Source organism: Scardinius erythrophthalmus (assembly GCF_964197995.2).
Source record: "Scardinius erythrophthalmus genome assembly, chromosome: 7".
NCBI lineage: Eukaryota > Metazoa > Chordata > Actinopteri > Cypriniformes > Leuciscidae > Scardinius > Scardinius erythrophthalmus.
In genome coordinates, this window is record NC_138227.1 from 8,373,784 (window position 1) to 8,396,283 (window position 22,500).

At 36.1% G+C, this 22,500-nt stretch overlaps 2 protein-coding genes across 2 annotated transcripts in view; one reads left to right on the forward strand and one right to left on the reverse strand.

Annotated features, from left to right (window-relative positions):
* The window catches only part of LOC308693933 (calpain-9), a 23,980-nt gene extending 12,703 nt beyond the window's left edge, over positions 1–11,277 (reverse strand). The window contains exons 1-6 of the mRNA XM_081371116.1: positions 10,857–11,277; positions 7,528–7,597; positions 4,326–4,444; positions 4,118–4,251; positions 2,693–2,864; positions 1,167–1,238 (exon numbers count right to left, since the gene is read on the reverse strand). Coding sequence (XP_081227242.1) covers positions 1,167–1,238; positions 2,693–2,864; positions 4,118–4,251; positions 4,326–4,444; positions 7,528–7,597; positions 10,857–11,087 — 798 coding nt within the window. The 5' untranslated portion in view covers positions 11,088–11,277. The remainder of the gene's footprint in view (positions 1–1,166; positions 1,239–2,692; positions 2,865–4,117; positions 4,252–4,325; positions 4,445–7,527; positions 7,598–10,856) is intronic.
* Positions 11,278–14,940: 3,663 nt separating this feature from the next.
* Positions 14,941–22,500, forward strand: part of prss59 (serine protease 59, putative) — a 15,937-nt gene continuing 8,377 nt past the window's right edge. Inside the window, exons 1-5 of the mRNA XM_081371123.1 lie at positions 14,941–15,567; positions 16,350–16,531; positions 17,171–17,403; positions 20,294–20,429; positions 22,352–22,466. Coding sequence (XP_081227249.1) covers positions 15,361–15,567; positions 16,350–16,531; positions 17,171–17,403; positions 20,294–20,429; positions 22,352–22,466 — 873 coding nt within the window. The 5' untranslated portion in view covers positions 14,941–15,360. The remainder of the gene's footprint in view (positions 15,568–16,349; positions 16,532–17,170; positions 17,404–20,293; positions 20,430–22,351; positions 22,467–22,500) is intronic.

Here is a 22,500-nt window from a genome sequence, read left to right on the forward strand (position 1 = left end):
TAACGCAGTCTCTCATGATGATTTTGTTTGCTCCCTGCTGTGTGTGTTCATGTGTTTTGGAGGAGGCGCGGCTTTGGAGTCGCTCTGAAGGGAGGGTGGGATCTTATGCTTTCAAAGCTAGCTCGCTATTGCTAGCCTGTTCGAAATTACCTACCGTACCTTTAATGCTCACAACTATTTTTTAAAAATAACATTTTGAAAGTTTAGAAATAAAGTTTTCATAACTTCATAACATAAAAAAAATGAAAATGTTAAAAACATTCTTAGAACATTTTTGTTAACAGGGTATAAAGTTATTATTACTTGCAGTTTCACTATATTAGTGAGGACACTGCATAGACTTCCATTGGTTTTATATTAGGTTAATGATATTTTCTGTGGCCAAACCCAACCCATACCCATCACAGTAAAATGTGCAAAAGAGATTTTAAAAAGAGATGTGCAAAAGAGATTTTATTTAGATTTTAAATCAATTAAAAAAATAGTTTTCTTCGATTTATAAGCCCTTGAAACTAGCCAAACCTTTAATGTGTGTGTATGTTTGTGTGTGTGTGTGTGTGTGTGTGTGTGTGTGTGTGTGTGTGTGTGTGTGTGTGTGTGTTTGATTGATATTGCTTGGAATGCACAATAAAAACATAATTTATGAAAATTAACAAGAACAGAGTGATCTGTTTTTGCAAATGGACTCTTCTGTTGTAAATGTCCTAATTGGGAGAGGGTGTGTAATAATAAAAAGGTAATGTTAAATATTTTGGTTGCATTTGCGAGTTAATAAAAATGTAACTGGTTGTGTAAACTTGGCACATAATACCTAAATATCGATAAATCAATCGATATAGCCCTGAATCGAATCAAATAGTATCACAATTTTTTTGAGGCATCGCCAAACATCGTATCGCTGACTGAGAGAATCGATATCACATCATATAGTGATGAACTGTCTGATTTACACCCCTAGTGTGTGCAATTCCAGACATACTCTAGTTCTTTAAGCTGATGGCACCCTCTGGTGGAACTCTGAGCGTTAAAAACACTGATGAAACATAAGTCAAAGACAGAGAGAGAGAGAGAGAGAGAGAGAGAGAGAGAGAGAGAGAGAGAGAGAGAGAGAGAGAGAGAGAGAGAGAGAGAGAGAGAGAGAATCAAGGTAAGCATTTCCCCCTCACCGTCTCCAGGCCTGTCACAGAATAGGCATGTCTGAACAAAATCCCAAACTCATTGCTCTTCTCAAGGGGACCCTGCACAAAGACAAAGAGACATGACAATAGATTACCTTCACAAAACAACAGCTGTCAGAGAAAAACACTTTCCTGGAACTCAAGAAAGATCCTTTTACCTAGAACACAACAAAGAAAGAAGACGACGCACACACGGCACACAGACATTTGCTCGCTCTGCTGTCTACTGTGAGCATTGTTGTTGTGAAATTATAACATTATGTCCTGGTGGTTAAAAATCTGAGCTGCTGTTTGAAAGGTTGCAGGTTTGAACCTGCCAGTTTTGATTAGTGAGCTGTGAATGATAAGCAGGAAACCCGAGCTTACTTCAGGTGTATGAAACAGTAATTTAATACATAAATTCCAGCAGAGATGATAAATAAAGGATCTGGTCTGTTCTTTTATGATTTAATAATTTTTTTGTACATAACCATTCAAAAGTTTGAGATAAGAATTTTTTTTTTAAATAGTTTTTTTCTTTTTTTTTTAGCAAGGATGCATTAAATGAATCAAAAGTGACATTAAAGACATCTGTATTGATACAGAAGATTTCTATTCCAAATAAATGCGGTTCGTCTGAAATATCTCTTTAAAGGTCCCGTTCTTCGTGATCCCATGTTTCAAACTTTAGTTAGTGTGTAATGTTGCTATTAGAGCATAAATAATATCTGTAAAATTATAAAGCTCAAAGTTCAATGCCAAGCAAGATATTTTATTTAACAGAAGTCGAATACAATGAACGGCTCGTTTGGACTACACCCCTCTACTTCCTTCTTTAATGACGTCACTAGAACAGTTTTTTGACTAAGCTCCGCCCACAGGAATGCTCCCTCAACTCTACTGGCTACTTGCACACTTCTTATAACTTAGGCTACTGTGTTTACTCAGCTCTTACGGTGATTTTCTGAAGTAAAACTGACGCTTCATCTTTTGTGTGATGTACAATAAACTTTATTAAACTCATCAGTACATGTTTGATCATCATTCGGACCTGGTCCGAAACAGCAGACTTGTAGGCTATTAATAAATAATGGATACATACAAGCAGATGACAAATACGTTATAATAACCGTAATTAAACTACTAAACTATACCTGTTCCATCTCTATACAGCACTCTGACTCTGTAGGCATTATTGTCCGACTCGAAATGAACACCATTACTGAGAGTTTCTGATATTATCATCATTCTGTGAGATGAAATTGTCCCGAGAGACTGTGCGTGAGCTCGTGAAGCTCCGCCCCCTGGGTCGTCCAGCAGCAGCTCATTTGCATTTAAAGGGCACACACTAAAACAGCGCGTTTTTCTGAGCCCCAAAAAATATCAATTTAAACATACTGTAAAAAATCATCTGTTAGGTATTTTGAGCTGAAACTTCACATACACACTCTGGGGACATCAGAGACTTATTTTACATCTTGTGAAAAGGGGCATAATACGGGACCTTTAAATAAAGACATGTGGCGAGTGTAAACCTGTGAGTTAGCACAGTTGATCAGAGCTCCTTTCTGCAGCAGCGAACGCAGGAACGAACCCAGCGCCCGAGGGAGAGACGCCATCGTGAAAACCTCTGTGATCCCGCCTGTCATGTCCACCATCGCCTCGTGAGGGAAGCCCATATTCAGAGCGTTATAGCCGCCCTTCATCCTGAGAAACAGATAGAAAGACTCTGTGAGCAACAGACAAAAGCAGTTTATGTGCATGCGGAAATTTCTTTTTTAAATAAATGCTGTTCTATTCATCAAAGAATCCTGAAAATGTATGCATTCTCAAACATCTTTCCATAGGCCATGGCCTATATACATATATCCTATATATTTGGTGCTATAACCATTAGTAAAGAGGAAGAGATGATCGGTTCACATGCCACTGGAACTGAAGCACTACAGCGATCTGTCACAACACATTAAAGAGAGTCAAAACTGTATTTTATTATGTATTTATATATTTAATTTGAGGCAAAATTGACATAATAATGTAAATGACATAAAAATGAAAAGTAACAAAGCAGAGGGCTTATTGCGATAATTACATGCGAGGTGCGCTACAAATAATGTTTGGTGAAGTTTTGTTCGCATCAACTGAAAACAACAGACTAAAAGATTGATCTTGGGATTTAAGGATCAACCATTTCGGCCGAAATAATTGTATTTATTTTTTTCAGGTTGATGAAATTTTGGTCCATCACTATTTTTACTGTATTTTAGTGATGGGAGAAATGAAGCTTTTCGAAACATTGAATTATTTTAACCAATCGCGTTGCGAAATGATTCACAGTTTCGAGGCGCTCGAGTTGGTGACCCCTGCTGGTCAGAACTATGTAAATGCAGCGAAAAATCATCCCAAACACGCAATACATCTTTTTCAAATCAATTTCAACAATTTTATTGAAAGTTTAATCTGTTAAATGCAATTAACAAACCATCCAATACCAATACCAGTATGAAGTGCCTCTATAATATGTGTTAATTCATTAAACTATAGGGATTGTTTTGTTTTTGTTTAATAGGGCTTGGTTAATCAGATCAGAAAGAGACTATTAACTCTTTCCCGCCATTTATAAGACAATTAACAATTTCCCTGCTCCCAGTCTCAAAAACACGCTTTGAAATCGCTGGTGTTTCTGACGTCACAAACTACCTTGTAGCCAATCAGATCAACGTGTGATCGTCAACGAGTGGATCACTGAGCTGGAGTGAGTGAGTGGAGGCGGGGCTCATTTGCATATTCATAGAGCCGCGTATACTAAATGAGTTACATTCAAGATTTTAAGGCATTAAGAAATTATTATTTTTAGGAAAAAAACTTTAAATATGTCATTTTGGTGATCAAAGATTAGTTTTAAGGGGTAAAACGATTGACTACAGAGGGACTTTAATGCACTTTTATGTGTTACTGACTTGGCATAAGCCTTCTCCAGCAGAGCGCTCCAGAATTCATCTCTGCTTGATGAATGTAGATAGATCAGCTGACCGTCACGTGTGGGCAAGCGGTCGTCGACTCGCACCTGACTCCACTCGCCGTACTGCCAGAACTACGGACAGACGGAGAGACACCATTAGAGCCATCATCACCGCTTTATTCAGTGCAGAAACACACGCCACTGACCTGAAAATAGAAGCAGCCGTTGTAGCCCTTCTGAAAACCTTGGCCTGAGGGAACGACGCGATCCAGAAGGGAAGGGTAGAGAGAGAGAGACGCCACGGCAGACAAGAACCAGCAATCACCTGAGAGAGAGAGAGTTCAAGCATCTTAAACCACGTTAAAACATGTTAGCTCTAATTTGCTTATAAATGATTATTTTAATGGCATGTGGTAAAAGATGTTTACACTGGTTCCCAACTAGTTTAGCTTTAGGACATGTGGACGTGTGGTGACAACACAGAACCGAAATTGTTAATCATGCTAAAGTGAACAGAATTTATCATAAAAATCAAACATTTAAATTGATTATTAACAAAAATAATAACTATAATACAATAACACTCTAAGCAGCCAATAAATCCTACTTTCACCATCTCAAATCAAAATGATCAAAACTTTGTACACAATCTGATTTTTAGAAGTAAAAGCCCTTTTACTATAATTGTAAAAATGTCCACCTTCAGCTTATGGTTCAGGTTGTTTTTGCTGTGAAATCTTTACTGATTTTTATAAAGTAAACATGAACTTTTATATTGCTAGTAATATTTCAAGATGGACACTTACTGGACTGAAGCAACTTTTTAAATCTAAGCATTTAAATATTATCTTACTGAGACATGTTGTTGGCATATATAGAGTGACGACTGAATATATATGTATTTTATGTCAGTAGTAGTTATACTGTTATGAAGATTTGATTGATTTACATTACAAGCATTAGAATTTCATCTTACTTTTTGTCCATATAAATATCAGCATCTGCACCAAACTGCATATTTCTCTCAGTTTGGGCCTCTGAATAAAACTGAGCTGTTTTTTCCTCCCTCGGTTTGATCTCCATATTCTCACTATATCATATGTGCCATAAAAGCCTGATGGATCAAATATGATACACTCACCAATAACACATGCATTTTTATATATATTTTTTTTATTCTATCAATAAATTGTTTCATTTCCAATTTCCAATTTTTTTTTTTTTCAATTATTTCATATGTCAGACTTTAGAGTGGTATTTTCTTTTATCTTGTGTAATTTTATTCATGTTTTTGAGGATGAGGATGAGGGTGTCATGCAACATGCCCATGTTAGCATTTGTCTAATTTGATGAGCTTCTACCGAGTGACGATTTGCACCAACCTTAAGAGTTTGATTGGATGCAAGACTTTTGACCTTAAAGGGATATTTCACTCAAAAAGGACATTTTGTCAATCTTTGTGAGTTTTGTGGGGGTTTTTGTGAGTTTTGTGAAACAATTTTGTGAGTTTCTTTGTTCTACAAAAGATGATATTTTCAAGAATGTTGGTAACCAGAGTTGATGGAGTCCATATTACATAAATACATAGTATGGAAGTCAATGGGGTCCGTCAACTGGGTTACCAACATTCTTTAAATATCTTATTTTTTGTTCGACAGAACAAAGAAACTCACAGAATGTCAGAAGTCTCAAAAACACGCTTTGAAATCGCTGGTGTTTCTGACGTCACAAACTACCTTGTAACCAATCAGATCAACGTGTGATCGTCAACCAGTGGATCTCTGAGCTGGAGTGAGTGAGTGGAGGCGGGGCTCATTTGCATATTCATAGAACCGCATGTACTACAGTTTTTTACAATCACTTTGCTACTATTTTCAGAACCTTGATGTCATTTTTCACAACTCTAGACACAAAACTCACAACCAATGATCAAAATGCACATTTTTCAAAACTCTAACCCTTTTCTCAATTGCTTGGATACAATACACATAAAACTTAGATCATTTGTTCATTCAACAAAAATCACCTGTTCAATATGACACAACTTAACATCAAAGTACTACTATTTCAAAAGGCAATTCACACATTACATTTCAAAAGAGTGTCTATTCATTTCCTTACAATGATCTAACTATCAATTGATACAACTGCTCAAAATGATAAGTTACTGTTGCATTACTCTTAATGCATAGTTGTATGGAAACAGACAAACAATCTTCCATGTTTACAGTAAATCATGAAAGTTTCAAGATAACGATCCATGGATATTGTAGTCTAATTGGTCCTTGCTCCACGCTAATTGAGCATGAACCAATTAGACTACAATATCCATGGATGTAGCCTACTGTAATATTTGTATCATAATGCTTCATCAGTCTATGGTCCCAAATACTGTACCACCTTTTCAGACTATGTACAGTATTGACAGCACTGCACTGTATAGATACAGTAATCACTCTTTTGTTTCTTACAGTACAAGCAAGCAAGTTGAGGAACACTGCATTTGATGTTTTACAGTACTGTCTTTTCTTTTCTATTTCATAGCTAATTATTTTTGCTTTGATTCAAATAACCCTATGTTGTGATTGTACTGTAGTGTTTTGCATCAATATATTACAAACTTTGTTCAATGATTCCACTGTCTGTCGTATTCTCTCTATTACTGCAGTGCTTTTACAGAGATGTATTTACTGTACATGTAGTACCATAATGAAACCTGTATCACCTATTTTGTTCTACAATATTTAATGATTGTACGAACAATAACACAGTGAAACTGTCGGTTGCTTGTGTGTGGGTGATCTATAGTTATGTTTCAATGGTATTTCACAGTAAATTTGTTTTTTGAACCAATGATTGTGCAAGTGCAAGATTTCCTTAAAGATGTGAATGCACAATGCAGTGTTTTGAACATTAGATAGCCTGTGTTACAAGTGATAACCGTTTTGAGTTTTGTGTCTAGAGTTTGATCAAAAAAATGAGATCAAGGTTCTGAAAATAGTAGCAAAGTGATTGTAAAAAACTGTAAATGAGGCAAGGGTGTAGAGTTACATTCAAGCTATTTAAGGCAGAAAAGTAATTTTTTTCCAAGGAAAAAACTTTTAAATATGTCATTTTGGTGATAAAAGGTGAGTTTTAAGGGATAAAATGATTGACTATATGGGGAATTTAACAACAAAAAGATATGGGAAGTGTTTAGCTTTCTGTGATCCTCAGAAAAGACCTGCGACCCACCAGATGAGAAGATCACAGCTATTTGCTAAACACTAAAGCTTTCTGATGCCACAACATGTTGCTTTTATGAAGTACCAACAGTGTGTTACACAAGAACCTGCAAAAACCTGCAGCACTTGTATTATTCTCAAAGCCAATTCTTATTGTTTAAATGGTTGAGGATTAAGATCTCACTCAGAACTCCCTGGCAGACGTCCATGCGTGTGGCTCCATCCACAATAAACTGGGGAAACGGACAGATCTCCTGGAAAAGAGAGGAGAAAACACAAAGGATCATTTTAGGATCAAAGGATATTTGTGACCCTGGATCACAAAACCAGTCACAAGTCACGGGTATATTTGTGGGAATGGCCAACAATACATTGTATTGGTCAAAATTATCGATTTTTCTTTTGTGCCAAAAATCATGAGGATATTAAGTAAAGATCATGTTCCATGAAGATATTTAGTAAATTTCCTACCATAAATATATTAAACATTTATTTTTGTGAGTGAATGCAGCACAATCGAGAACATAAATGGACTTTAAAGCCGATTTTCTCAATGTTTCGATTTTTTTGCACCCTCAAATTCCAGATTTTCAAATAGTTGTACCAAATATTGTACTATCCTAACAAACCATAAATCAATGGAAAGCTTATTTATTCAGCTTCCAAGGAAAAAGAATGACTGCACAGAGTTTATATATATATATATATATATATATATATATATATATATATATATATATATATATATATATATATATATATATATATATATATATATATATATATATATATATATATATATTGGAATGACATGAGTAAAATGACAGAATTATGTAATTGTACTCATGTCACTCCAAACAATATATATTTAAACTGTGCATCTGTGAACGATTACAACACATGAGAACCAATGAGCACTAAAGTTAAAATCAACTTAAATATGAGTCTGTTTCTCACATAAAGCTTTGTATAATATGACTTCAGAATACTTAGAGTATAATGCATGAGTCAAACTGATTACTTTTATGATATTTTATGGGTTGACAGTGTCATCCTCATTTACTTTCATAAATGGGTAATGTTTGGAATGACTTAAAAATAACAGTTCCAGAGGGGTTTTACAAGTTGATGTAATTTTTAAATTTCTTATTGCAACATTTTACAATAAGTTTCCATCTGTTTGCATTAGTGAATATGAACTAACACTGAAAATACTTCGAAATCATTTATTATTAATGTTATGTTAATTTTAGCATACAAATACATAATTAAAATAAAAAGTTGTATCTGTTAGTATTATTTAATGAACCTGAGCGAACATGAACTAACAATGAACTGTATTTTTTATTAACGACAGCAAATGTGTTGCGCATCGTTACTTAATGTTAGTATATGCATTAACTAATGGGACTTTATTGTGAAGTGTAAAAGGACCCAGACGCCGATACACTGATCTGAAGAACCCACACAAGAGAAAGGATCTTCATGAGAAGAAAGTTCTGTGCTGAAGCGAAGGTAAACTGAAGAGCAGCATTAGAAATATTACAGTTCAGGAACATCATTTCAAACATTCAATTTCTAAACTGTTTCTTCCTTTGGGCAGATTGTGTGTGTGTGTGTGTGTGTGTGTGTGTGTGTGTGTGTGTGTGTGTGTGTGTGTGTGTGTGTGTGTGTGTGTGTGTGTGTGTGTGTGTGTGGCAGCTGCTCACCAGACACAAGCCTGGACAGATCTTCACTCAAACACACTCCAGTCCCTGACATTTCAGTGAAACACACCTTCAGTTTCTCACATCTTGATTTTATATGCAGCAGTTTGATGTAAAGACGGTAAAGATTTGAAACCCTTCTTAAAACTATTAGCATCGCTCCTTTGATCAGGAGACTTTGCTCCAGAGGGACTGATTGTAAAGTGTCTGCTAATGACTACTTTACTTTACAACAGGGTTCCTCAAATCCAAATGTCCCCGTTGTTAGCCCAAACTCTGATTAAACTCACCTGTATTTTTCATGTTACTTGAGGCCTTCCAGCATCTAGACATCCTATAAACCTTACAGCAACAAGAGACCCAATAAAACTAATGCTAAATGCCATTAGATGTTTCTGCATCAAAATAATGTTGCATTATAAATGTTTGCACAGTCTGAGAAATAAATAATAGACACAGATGTCACATAATCTCTGAATATCTGCTGTCTTTAAAATAATGGCACTTGCTTATATAGTTTTTTTTTAATGCAATCACTTTCAGATATAATAAGTGTGACTTACGGCGAGACACCCCATAGGGTAAGAAAAAGAAAGAAGTAATATCGACATACTTTACCAGTAGATTGATTACATTAATAATACCGAATATTTTTAGTTTGACAAGTTTTCTGAAATTGTATGTTTAAATATGCAAATGAGGCATGGTCTAATTAAATATGCACTAATTTGCATACATTTTTAGAACAAAAATCTGAACACTGGATGAATCAGGTTTAAAATTATTGTTTCATTTGTTTGATATATTAGAGCCAAATGTTTTTACAGAGGGGATATATGATATCTCTATTTATCACTCCACAAATCAGTGTTTCTGAAGTGGAGATTTCTGGCTCAATGCAGGAAAAACTCATTTAGAGAAAACGGCCTTTAAAGATACTGTAATTGAAATCTACAGATGCAAATAGATAACGTGCTCTAAAAGATACAGTTAAAATTGTATTTTGGATGTTTTCTGTCCACTAGTCTGAAAAAAAAAAAAAAAAAAAAACACTTTATGAAAAGCCAAAAAGCCCCAAATCTCAAAATTGACAGATGTTTGAAAAAACGCTGTTTTTGTCTATAGCGTTTCCCCTTCAGCAACCAAATACTTTTTATTTCTTATTGTGCATACTGAAAAAAAGTTTCAGTGGGGTTCTATAGATCTCAAGGGTTCTTAACTCAATTTAAAATAACCCATTATGCCAAAAAGGTTCTTTATAAGGAGAAATGTCTTTTATTTCAATCTTTTCTTGTGGTTTACACTCTCAGAAAAAAAAGGTACAAAAGCTGTCACTGTGGCTTTTTTTGCCTAAAGGGTACATATTGGTAGGAACAAAAATGTACCTTTTAAAAAAGGTCCTGCCCCAGTGACAGCTTTTGTACCTATTTTTCTGTGAGTCCTAAAGTATGTTTATGAGCTAAAAACTGATGATTTTTTTTTAAAAAAAATAGGCTACTTCATTAAAGGTGAACCTATAAAATAATGTCATGACAGGAATCCCTAAAAGGTTCTATTATGTATAAAGCGCCTGACAGAACCCTTTAAGGTTCTGAATATTTTCTGCTAAGAGTGATGATAACTTTAGCCTACAACAAAGCAGTGCGTCCCAATAGTCTATAAAATATTGCTTAGCCCCCACACAGCAGATATCAGAGAAGAGTTCAGGATGCCTGTGAGCATGTTTTGACTGTATGTAGATTATATGTAAACACTCATCTTTACAGTGGCTCTCAGGAGGAGGTGTGTGTGAAGAACCTCGCCTCACCTTTGGTCGTTTCCAAACCACGTCGGTCTGAATCGGCATGTTCTGCACCGGGAACCTCGCGTCCATGTACAGGCCGTCCTGCAGAGGAATGCCGGAGCTGGGAGACCACAGAAGAGTCGGGCTGCCCAAACTCTCCCAGGGGTTCGAGTCGGACGAGTCCGTGCTTGACTGTTTCTTGGTTATGGACATACTGGACTGCGTCAAAAACTCCTGCCTCGGGGCTCGGCTCATCGCGCGCGACTTTGAAACCTCCTCAAACTAATGCTGATGTGTGAGGAAGCGAGTGTGTGTCTGAATGCAGAAACACGCAATTCGAGTTATCCCTAATGTCAACAATGTCAGCGAGTCGTCGGTGTGTGGTAAAGTGCGCTTATAAAGCAGGTCTTCCTCACTTCACCTTTAACCAGCTCCTCCCTCACCTGAACGCTGCTCACGCGCACTCACAACAAACACACACGAACTGTCAGAGAGAAAACATCTGTCATGATCAACGACAACCTGTAGCCTACCACAGTGGAACATGGGCCATACATTTATCTAGCAACAAGCGTAGGCTATGACAATATGAAGCACAAACCCAGCTAACACGGAACGCTCTCAGAACTTTGGCTAATGTTCTGTCAAAGTTATGAATAAACATTAACGTTAATAGAACGTTCGTTCGAATGCATCTTGCCTCTAATAATGTTCTCAAAACTCTAGCACTAAAACATTCTTTCATGGAACGTTATTTTTCTGAAACGTTTCAGTTGGATGTTCGTCTAATATTTTTTAAACGTTCAAAACTAACGTTCCCATAATGCTTGAACAATGATAAAATTGAATGTTCCCTTAACGTTCGAATAACCATGAAAACCCGTTTTAAAACATTTGAAGAACTGACTTTGGAACGTTCAGGGAACATTCCATTCAGAAATAAAGTTTTAACTTAATGAGAATGTTAGTAAAACCTTTTTAGAACATATTTTTTTGTTGGCTGGGAAAGCACACACACATTTTAGTTATGGGAAAACAACTAAAACAGTAAATATTAATTTCAGCCACCATTGGCATGCAGGTGTGGCAAAAAGTTCCCTTTGGACCCTTCATCCATACAGCCCTTCCTTCAACAAACACTGCTGTATAAAGGACTGAACTGTAAAAGGTCAGATCTGTATTGTATAGCCTACACAGACTGATGGAAAGAACTTGATGAGCCAGTAGACCAGATAATAGAGAAGAAGGATGAATCTCACAAAGCCTGTCGACAAACAAGAAGACACGTCAAGATCATATTTCACCCCAAATTCAAAAACATGCAGTTGTTTGGTGGCAGTAAGATTTTCAAAATGTTTTATTTTTTTTAAATCTCTATGCTCACCAAGACTGCATTCATTTGAAATACAGTAAAACACTGAAATATTATTACAGTTTAAAATAAGTATTTTCTATTTGAATATATGTTAAAGTGTAATTTATTCCTGTGATCAAAGCTGAATTTTCAGCATCATTACTCCTGTCTTCAGTGTCACATGATCCTTCACAAATCAGTCTAATGATTTTCTTTTCAAGAAACATTTATGACTATCAGCAATGTTGAAAACAGTTGTAATTTTTTTATGTGGAAACCTTGATAATTATTTTTTTCTGAATTCTGAATAGACAGTTCCAAAGAACGGCATTTATGCGAAACATAAATCTTTTGTAACATTATAAATGTCTTTACTGTCATAATAACTGGCATGAAGCAAATGAATACAGAATTTTAATAGTACAACATTTCTTCTTTTACTTGATTATGATGCATGTGACCAAAACATTTAATGGTAAATAATTTGCTTTTTTAATCTATCATCTGCTGTACCTTTATTCATTTAGTAGACGTTTTTATCCAAAATGACTTGCAAATGAGGAACAAGAAGGTATTCACCCTGAAGCAACCGTAACATGAGAAGCGTTTCCTTATAGTTTCAAAATGACTTAAGAAGTACAGACGTGTGATGGTGAAACAGTAGAACAGGGTTTAGTGCAGATTTCATTAGACTGTGCAAAGGAGGAAGTTTTCTAAAGACGTGAAGTATTTATGGTTTTATAAATGCGTTTTCCCCTTTGTTTTGTAAGTCTTATGTGATGTATTGTCTTGTATGATGGTGGTGACTGTAAAATATCTGAGCAATCAGCCCAGAAAGTATTATTATGATCATGAAAGTGATCTTCATCAGAGTTGATGCTTCTTGAAGATTAAGAGAGAGATCTGGAAATATCATTCCTCCACCGAAGTGAATGTGAAATCTGTAACTGAAATGCATGAACATAACCCAGAGGTACCACAGTTAACTGATAAATTACGGATGAAAATAACTGCAAACATCTTTTAGATCTATGAAAACTATAGTGGCAAACAGTTTCGAAATGTGCCTGGAAGTGATCATTCCTGCTTCTCCTGGACTGATAATCATCATGTCAAATGTACACAGAACCAATGTAGTCATCAGCTGATTTGCAAATAAACCAGTGAGTGCAATGAACATCCGTGACTGGTCGATCAGAGGATATTATGTGTTTAATATGCAAATTGAATTTAATATGACACTGTGAGGTCACAGGTTTAACAAATTTATGCAGTGAAGATCTTTTTAACCCTATAAAGCCTGTATCATATTTGATACAGAATTATCCACGTTACTGATATTTATGAAGTAAACATAAGATAAACTTTGATGTTGTTAGTAATATTTCAAGATGAACACTTACTGGACTTAAGCAACTGGTTTACTTGATTATCCAGATTCCAGACATCATTTTATATCATGAGTCTCAAATATGATTATCAGGCTTTTGAGGAAGGTTTATTTGTTCATCTCTCAATCATCAATGTATTGCATTGCATTATATGTTTTAAAACTACAGAGCTTTGGTATTTATATACATTTTATGATACATCCCTTATAGGAAGCAACACTGTTGACCTATTTTTATGGCAATAGTCTTGGCATTTTATCTTTGACTGAGATCTGTCTCTGACCTCTGACAGCAAAACACACTTGGGAGACGAATGACGTGACCTGAGGAGACCTAATTACTTTTAGGGCCTTAACAATTTAAATGAAGCATATAAATTAAGTATAGAAGGAACTCAATTTGTTCTTTTTCTGGTGAAAACGTAAGTGTTGCTTGCAGATGCAAAACCCACAAGCACAATGTTGGAAGGGGTTCAGGTGACGATCATGCACGGAGATACATGGAACATCTTGTACAAACATGTTGAAGTCTGACGAGTTAAATCCTGTGTTCATTAGATGGACTGAATAGATTAGAGTTTTCAACCCATGCAATACTGATGCAACATAACACACAATAAATAACCATTAAGTTCATGCATGGTCCTTTCCATAAATATCGCACAAAATAGAGCCTGAAACCTTTTAAACACTATGTTTTTCTTCAAATATTCAGTGAAAGGTGCTTAGCCATTATGATGTGCTAATTTATTTACTAATTGTTTATTTTATATGAGGCATGTAATTAAAAAATAATGTGATTGTTATGGTTGATTGACATGGTTAATTTTATGTTATAATAGGTTATTTAACATAAACTCTCTCTCTCTCTCTCTCTCTCTCTCTCTCTCACACACACACACACACACACACACACACACACACACACACACACACACACACACACACACACACACACACACATTTGTCCTTCTAATGCATTAAAAAAAAATCATGATATACCAAAATGTACCATGAAATGTATGAAAAGGACCTAATATTTTAACACATAGGCCTACATAATTTTACAAAATGACATTTTAATTAGAAATTATGCAGAATAGAATATTTTGTTTACAAGAGATAAATACCATGATATTTTCATCTCAAGCATGAGCTTCACAGGAAGAAAAAAAATAAAAATACTATGGAAGTCAGGGGCCCAAGCAACTGTATGGTTACCAAAAACATTCTTCAAAATATCTTCGTTTGTGCTCAGAAGAAGAATGAAATTCATACAGGTTTGGAACAACGTCAGGGTCTGTAAATGATGACTATCCCTTTAAGTAATCTAACTCGAAGAAGCGCCATATTACAGTATTTACGGTAGTCAGTCAGCAACTGTTGCTCATTCCGCCGCATTTCGCGTAATTTCTCTTCAGAGGGACAACGTATACATCTTCTTTGCATGATCATACATCCTTAACGAGAAAATAAAAGTTTTATTTTTTTTGTAATTTAATAAAGCCAATGGAGTCTCTTTTATTTTGAAATATATGGATAAGCTATTGAGTTACTACGACGAAGGCTTGTGTCTACATATTCATTTTACGAGCTTCGCCATTGGAAGGCAAGAAACATAACGTCAGCCTTTAAAAATTAATATTCATGAGCAAGGACCTCGCCATTGGAAGGATAACGCGGAACTACTTAATATTCATGAGCTCAGCTTTTACCGTAGTGGGGAAGAGATGACATATCACATGATTATAAACACATGATCAAAGAATCAGTTCCACTTCAAGATGGCTTTAGGCTGTAATAGTTTAGAGAGATATCCAGCTGCTGTAGTGATAGTTTTAGCGTGTGTTTTCCTCGCCCCGTGCGCTGCTCACCACAGAAGCTCGCGCAGAAATGAAGCTCAGCTGCACGTGAAGTCTGATGTGCACGAGCAGTGGTTCACTCAGAGACTGGATCACTTCAACGGCGCGGAGACTCGAGTCTGGAAACAGGTAACGTTACTTCAGTGCATGACACACACTGAGAGACACTCACTGAAACACTGATGCAAGTGATACATGCACCATGACTTCAAAGAACACCATGGAAACACCTCAGAAATCATTCAAATATGCTGATTTTGTGCTCAATAAATATGTCTGATTATGTTGAAAACAGTTTTGCTGCTTCATATTTTTGTGGAAATCGTTTGTGCATTTTCTTTCAGGATTCTCTGATGTGTAGAAAATTCAAAAGAACAGCATTTATTTGAAATCTTTTGTAATGTTATAAATGGCTTCTTTACTGTTACTTTTGATAAATTGAATGCATCCTTCCTGAAAAAAAAAAAGTTTATTTATTTTAAAATCTTACTTACCCCAAACTTTTCAGTGGTAGCGTATCAAGGTTTACACAAAAATATTTTCAACATTAATAATAATAATCAGAAATGTTTCTTGAGCATCAAATCATCATATTAGACTGATTTCTGAAGGATCATGTGACACTGAAGACTGGAGTGATGATGCTGAAAATTCAGCTTTGATCTCAGGAATACATTATGTTTTAGCATATAATCAAATAGAAAACATTTATTTTAACAGTTAACAGTTTATACTGTATTTTTGATCAAATAAATGAAGCCTTGGTGAGCAGAAGAGACTTCTTTCAGAGACAATAAAAAATCATAATGATTCCAAACTTGTGACGTGTGTGTGTGTGCTGATTTTGACAGTCCATATGACACTAAAGGTTCTAATAAACCTTAAACTAAACAAACCTTTCGCTCCTGCAGAGATACTTTGTGAATGAGAGTTTCTACAGAGCCGGTGGTCCGGTGTTCCTGATGATCGGGGGGGAAGGTCCGGCTAATCCTGCCTGGATGCAGTACGGGTCCTGGCTGCTTTATGCACAGAAGCTGGGAGCCTTGTGTTTATTACTGGAGCACCGCTTCTACGGGAAGAGTCAACCGACCGAGTGAGTGGAAGAACAACACTGGGTTATCAACACTAGATGGCACTACAAGTCAATGACACACTGCTGTTCTTTCACATCTATCTATCTATCTATCTATCTATCTCTCTATCTATCTATCTATCTATCTATCTATCTATCCATCTATCCATCTATCCATCTATCTATCATACATCTTATTCTATCTATCTATCCATCTATCCATCTATCCATCTATCCATCTATCCATCTATCCATCTATCTATCTATCTATCATACATCTTATTCTATCTATCTATCTATCTATCTATCTATCTATCTATCTATCTATCTATCTATCTATCTATCTATCTATCTATCTATCTATCTATCTATCTATCTATCTATCTATCTTATTTTATCTATCTATATATCTATCCATCATCCATCCATCCATCTTATTTTATCCATCCATCCTTCCATCCATCTTATCTATCCATCCATCCATCTTATCTATCCATCCATCCATCCATCCATCCATTCATCCATCTTATTTCATCCATCCATCCATCCATCCATCCATCCATCCATCCATCCACCCATCCATCCATCCACCCATCCATCCATCCTAAAACTCCCCTCAGTAACTGATAGATTGTTGTGTTGTGTGTTGTGTGTTGTCAGGGATCTGAGCGCAGTGAATCTGCGTTTCCTCAGTAGTCGTCAGGCTCTGGCCGATCTCGCTCACTTCCGCTCGGTCACTGCAGCCACGCGTGGCCTGACCAACAGCAAGTGGGTTGCGTTTGGGGGCTCCTACCCAGGATCTCTTGCTGCCTGGTTCCGTCTGAAGTACCCGCACCTGGTCCACGCCTCTGTGGCGACCAGCGCACCCGTACACGCCACCGTCAACTTCCCAGGTGAGCACTGTGAGGAGAAAGCAGTCGATGACAGTCATTCAGCATGACATCATCATTAACACATGCTCCCGGTCTTATTGTGCATGTTTTATTAGCGCACTAAAGAAAGAGGTTTGTTTTACATCTTACTCCGCTTCCTGAAACTATTTTCCTTTTGGCTTTCCAACCATCTGTCATATAGAGATGCTTTTCACCATTCTGTCAGTTATTGATGGACAAAATTGAGAAAAACAATGTCTAAATTCCCACTCTACAACGTTTCTTGTTCAATGTCCTGGTTTTACTCAGAAATGCATCAAGTTCTGCAACTGAAATGAATCAATTTAGTAATTTTCTGAGTAATATTATGAAAAATTATTACAATTTAAAAGAACTGTTTACTATTTTAATATGCTGTTAAATGTAATTTATTCCAGTGATCAAAGCTGAATTTTCAGCATCATTACTCCAGTCTTCAGTGTCACATGATCCTTCAGAAATCAGTATAATATGATTTGATGCTCAAGAAACATTTCTGATTATTATCAATGATGAAAACAGTTGTGCTGCTTCATATTTCTGTGGAAACCATGATCAAGTTTTTCAGGATTATGTTCAACAGAACAGCATTTATTTGAAATATAAGCTTTTGTAACATTATAAATGTCTCAAATGTCACTTTTGATCAATTTAATGCATCCTTGCTGAATAAAACTATTAAATTCTTTCCAAAAAGATCAATATTTTAAATTTAGTTTGGTTTTTAGTCATTTCTTTTTGTCTTGTTTTCAGTCTGCTTTTCTCATCTTATTAGCTTTTTCCCTCCATCCCTGCGAACAGCTGTGTGTCTCCACGACATCGGAAAAACTTTGAACAGAGACCTTTCCCTGACCTACAGCTACACACACATGCACACACACACACACAAACACACACATTAATCAGCAGTCGGTCTAGAGGGTGTTTATTATGTCTGTTGGGTCATATTTAAAACAACGCCTCCGTACAGACATTGACATTAAACATAAATCGAGGGTTAATTATGTGTGTCCAGTGCGGAGAGACCAGAGGCATGTGTTTTGCCTGTGAGGAGCATCCCAAACCTCTCCGTCTGTGTGGTTCGATGACGGCGGATGACTCCATGTCTGTCACACTCCATGTCTGTCACACTCCATTAATTGTGGTCTGTCCTGCGGTGGAGCTTCGGCTCAAGTGTGGCATCGCTCCTCAGGATAGTGATGTCGCTCTGACCACTTTCACAGAGCTCTTGATTGTAAGCCGCTCTTAGATCACTCCAGCGCCAGAACAATAGCCTCTCATGTTGTGTCCTCTCGTCTCATCATCTCATCTCTCGTGTGTAGTTGGAGAGCGTGTGCTTTTTTTTTGTCCAAGTCTGTTGCCTCAAACAAGGCAGGATCTTCTCAGTTTGCACATGCATGATGATGTTGACGGCGGTTTCATCGGGACTGCTCTCATTTATCACTCTGAAATAGGAGAGAAGGATTGAGATCTCATGCATATCAAAGTAAATTCTAAACATCTTTCAAACATGCAATAACATCATATCGTCACCTTCCTAAAATAAATGCCTAAATATTTTTTTCAGGTTTCTCAGAAAACTGAACCTAACTTCAGAGGTTGAGTAGATTTTCGTTCTTCTTGATGCAGCTGCCATCTTGAAAAGCTTGTAAAATTGCCTAAGTCTCATTGTCTTTTGACTTAGGCAAAATAAAACAGCCTAAGTCACACTCTTGACATTGGCCATTACACTACAGCGGTAGAATTGCATGATCTGTTCAACTGAGGATGTGGGCGATTTTACCAGAGGTGGCCAGCATGACTTATGCAAAAAATGAAAAATTTTGTCAAAAAATGACTTAGGCAATTATTTTAGGAAGGTGACGATATTGGAGCTTCTGCTTTCACACAGTCGTTTGGTTTGCAACATTACTATTACTTTTAGACTAAAGGCTTGTTCACACCAAGAACAATCACTATAGCGATAACTAACTATATTAACGTCAAACCAGCGGACGATATCGTTCTGTTTATTCTGCAGTTTTATCGCTAAAAATGCTCGAGCTCTTTAAAGCAGGATGGATTCTGATTGGCTGTCAATGTTTTTATCAGTTTTTACGGCACCGAGAAACTGTAAAAAATTGTTGGAATCACTTTCAAAAAAAAATTCCAGCTGATGAACGATAAAAACATTGACAGCCAATCAGAATCCATCCTGCTTTAAAGAGCTCGAGCATTTTTAGCGATAAAACTGCAGAATAAACAGAACGATATCGTCCGCTGGTGTGGCTCTAATATTGTGATCGTTCTTGTGCCTTTAGTCTAAAAATAATAACATTGCAAACCAAATGGCTGTATAAAAGTAGCAGCTTCAATATATATGATATGATCAGGATTCTCTCACGATTCTGAACAGACATGTAAACAAAATATCATGTAATTTACTAGAGGTTCTCTCAAATTGTTCATTGTTGCAGTCTATTTAAAATGTTAAAATAAATCGGGTTGAGTGAATGATTCAATGACTCGCTCATAAAGACTTCACTTGTTTCAGCGTTTTTGAACGGATCTCTTGAATGAATGATTCAATGACAAATACTGTTTTAAACAGTCACTTGTCGCCACCTACTGGTGTAATCAATATAATCGATATAATCGTTATTTGAAGTGTCAAATTACTTTCAATAGCTGATTAACTCTGCTTGATCACTACTATATGCATCATTTTTTATATCCCAACTACAAACTTTTATCTCAGTACTTCCGTGATAATATGAATATTTGTAACACAATATTTGTTTGTGAAGCCGTTTCAAACATTCACATGAGTCAAATCGAACATTAGAATTTTGTTGAGTAATGGATGTTGTGTAATTTTCTTCTGTGTTTGCAGAATATTTAGAGGTGGTGTGGCGATCGCTGGCGGCGGAGAACCCGGACTGCCCCCTATTGGTGAAGAAAGCATCGGACAAACTGGTTGATCGGCTCAAAGACCCGAAAACATACGACAACATCACAAAGGACTTTGGGTATCACACACACGCACACTTTTAAAAAGAAATGAATGCTTTTATTCAGCATGGATGCATCAAATTGATCAAAAGTGACAGGAAAGACATTTATAATGTTAAAAAAAAATCTATTAAAAATAAATCTAGTTTTTTTTTAACTTTCTATATATCAATGGATCCTGATTAAAATGTTTTGCACAAAAAATATAAAGCAAAAAAAAAACTTTAAACATGAGCACATAATAATCATATTATACTGATTTCTGAAGGATCATGTGACACTGAAGTAATAATGCTGAAAATTCAGCTTTGATCACTGGAATAAATTACAATTTACAATATATTCACATAGAAAACAATTATTTTAATGTTTTTTACAGTATTTTCGAACAAATAAATGCAGCCTTGGTGAGTAGAAGAGACTTCTTTCAAAAACAGAGAAATATTGCTGCCCTTAAACTTTTGAATTCAACTTTTGAATGGCAGTGTATAGTGTGAGAAGTGCGATTTTAGCTGCTTTTTAATTGAGATTTAATTTAACAGACAGCATAAAATGGCATTCATAATGCATTTATATTAAAAAAGCGACATTACTAAGTGAAACAGTATATTTAGCTGTAAATAATTCTTGCCGGGGCTTGATTTTTATTTTATTTTATTGTATTCATTCATCAGGATCTGATGATGTTATTGGCGCCAACATGTCTTTAACTGCGTCAGAAGGAGAAACACAGTCATGTTTGAGGTGGAGCGAGTTACATCATTCAGTATACTCACTATATTTTTAGTTTATTATAGGGTACTTATTTTAATTTCACCTTGACTTAAAAATACATTTTGAAAGGATGCATCTATTTAAACTACTAGAGTTGGGGATTATATAGGTTTGTAATGGCATAGGAACATGAGACTATGTCTAATACATGTGTGTTTTGGAAGGACTGAAAAGGCCTTTCTGTTGCAGTTGCTGGACTGTGACTATCCTGGTTTCAGTGTCCTTCTTAGTTCCGTTCGACTTGTGATCTGTGTGTGTGTGTGTGAGGATTGTGAGGTCCTGGAATGCCGTCTGTGCTCCGTGGCTCAGATATGGACCAGGGTCAGTCGTCTCAGCACGACCCACACAAAGAAAACACTCAATCTAAAACATCCTTCATCTCTCTCTTCCTTCCTGCAGACTTTCTGCTGTCATGATTCTGGCTTTGTAAGGAATGTAATACAAGTGTGTGTACTGCATTAGAAGTGTGCAATGGCAAAAGTAAGAAGGAAATCAGAATTTTTGTAGTGAATAATAAAAAAAACAACATTATTTTAATTTTAATTAAGCATCTTTTTCTACTTTTCATCCACTTTTTTGTGGAAAAATAGTGATAAATAGATCAAAATATCAGAATTTATTTGAAATATAATTTTTTGTAACATTATAAATGTCTTTACTGTCAGTTTGATGCATCCTTGCTGAATAAAAGTATTGATTTTGAACGATAGTGTATATAAAAATATATTGATATTAAGTCAAATAACTTGTAAAGTATTTGGTAGAATATGTTGGACTGCATTTAAATAAAATAATGATTTAACAAAAAAAAAAAAAAAAAAAAAAATCATTGTATTGCAGTTCATCTGGATGCATTACGATAATGAGGATTTTAGAGAAAATGTCACAATGCAAAACCTCTTAATGTTCCATTGTTTTCTTTATATTGGGGATGATGTGCTACGTGTTGTCGTGTGATTCACCCACACAATGATCTAACACTTTTCCCAACATATACGAACTGTTTCCCGTTCTGCTCGGCCTTGCAGGATGCCAGATTTGATGATGTCATCGAGTGTGTGTGCGGAGTCTTGTGGTTCAGTGTTTCAAGTGGAGAAGAGAGTGTGTTTCTCCGCAAATTATCTAGTGTGTATCGTCAGCATGAACTCAATTCTCTGTGTCTCAGGTTGTGCTCTAAGCTCCAGATCCAGTCCCAGATGGATTCTGCGTATCTCCTGGAGTCTTTGGCTGGGAATTTCATGGATGTGGTGCAATACAACGAGGACAACCGCGGCTTTGAGGTGTGTGAGTTAGAGATGATGGACCGGGTCCATG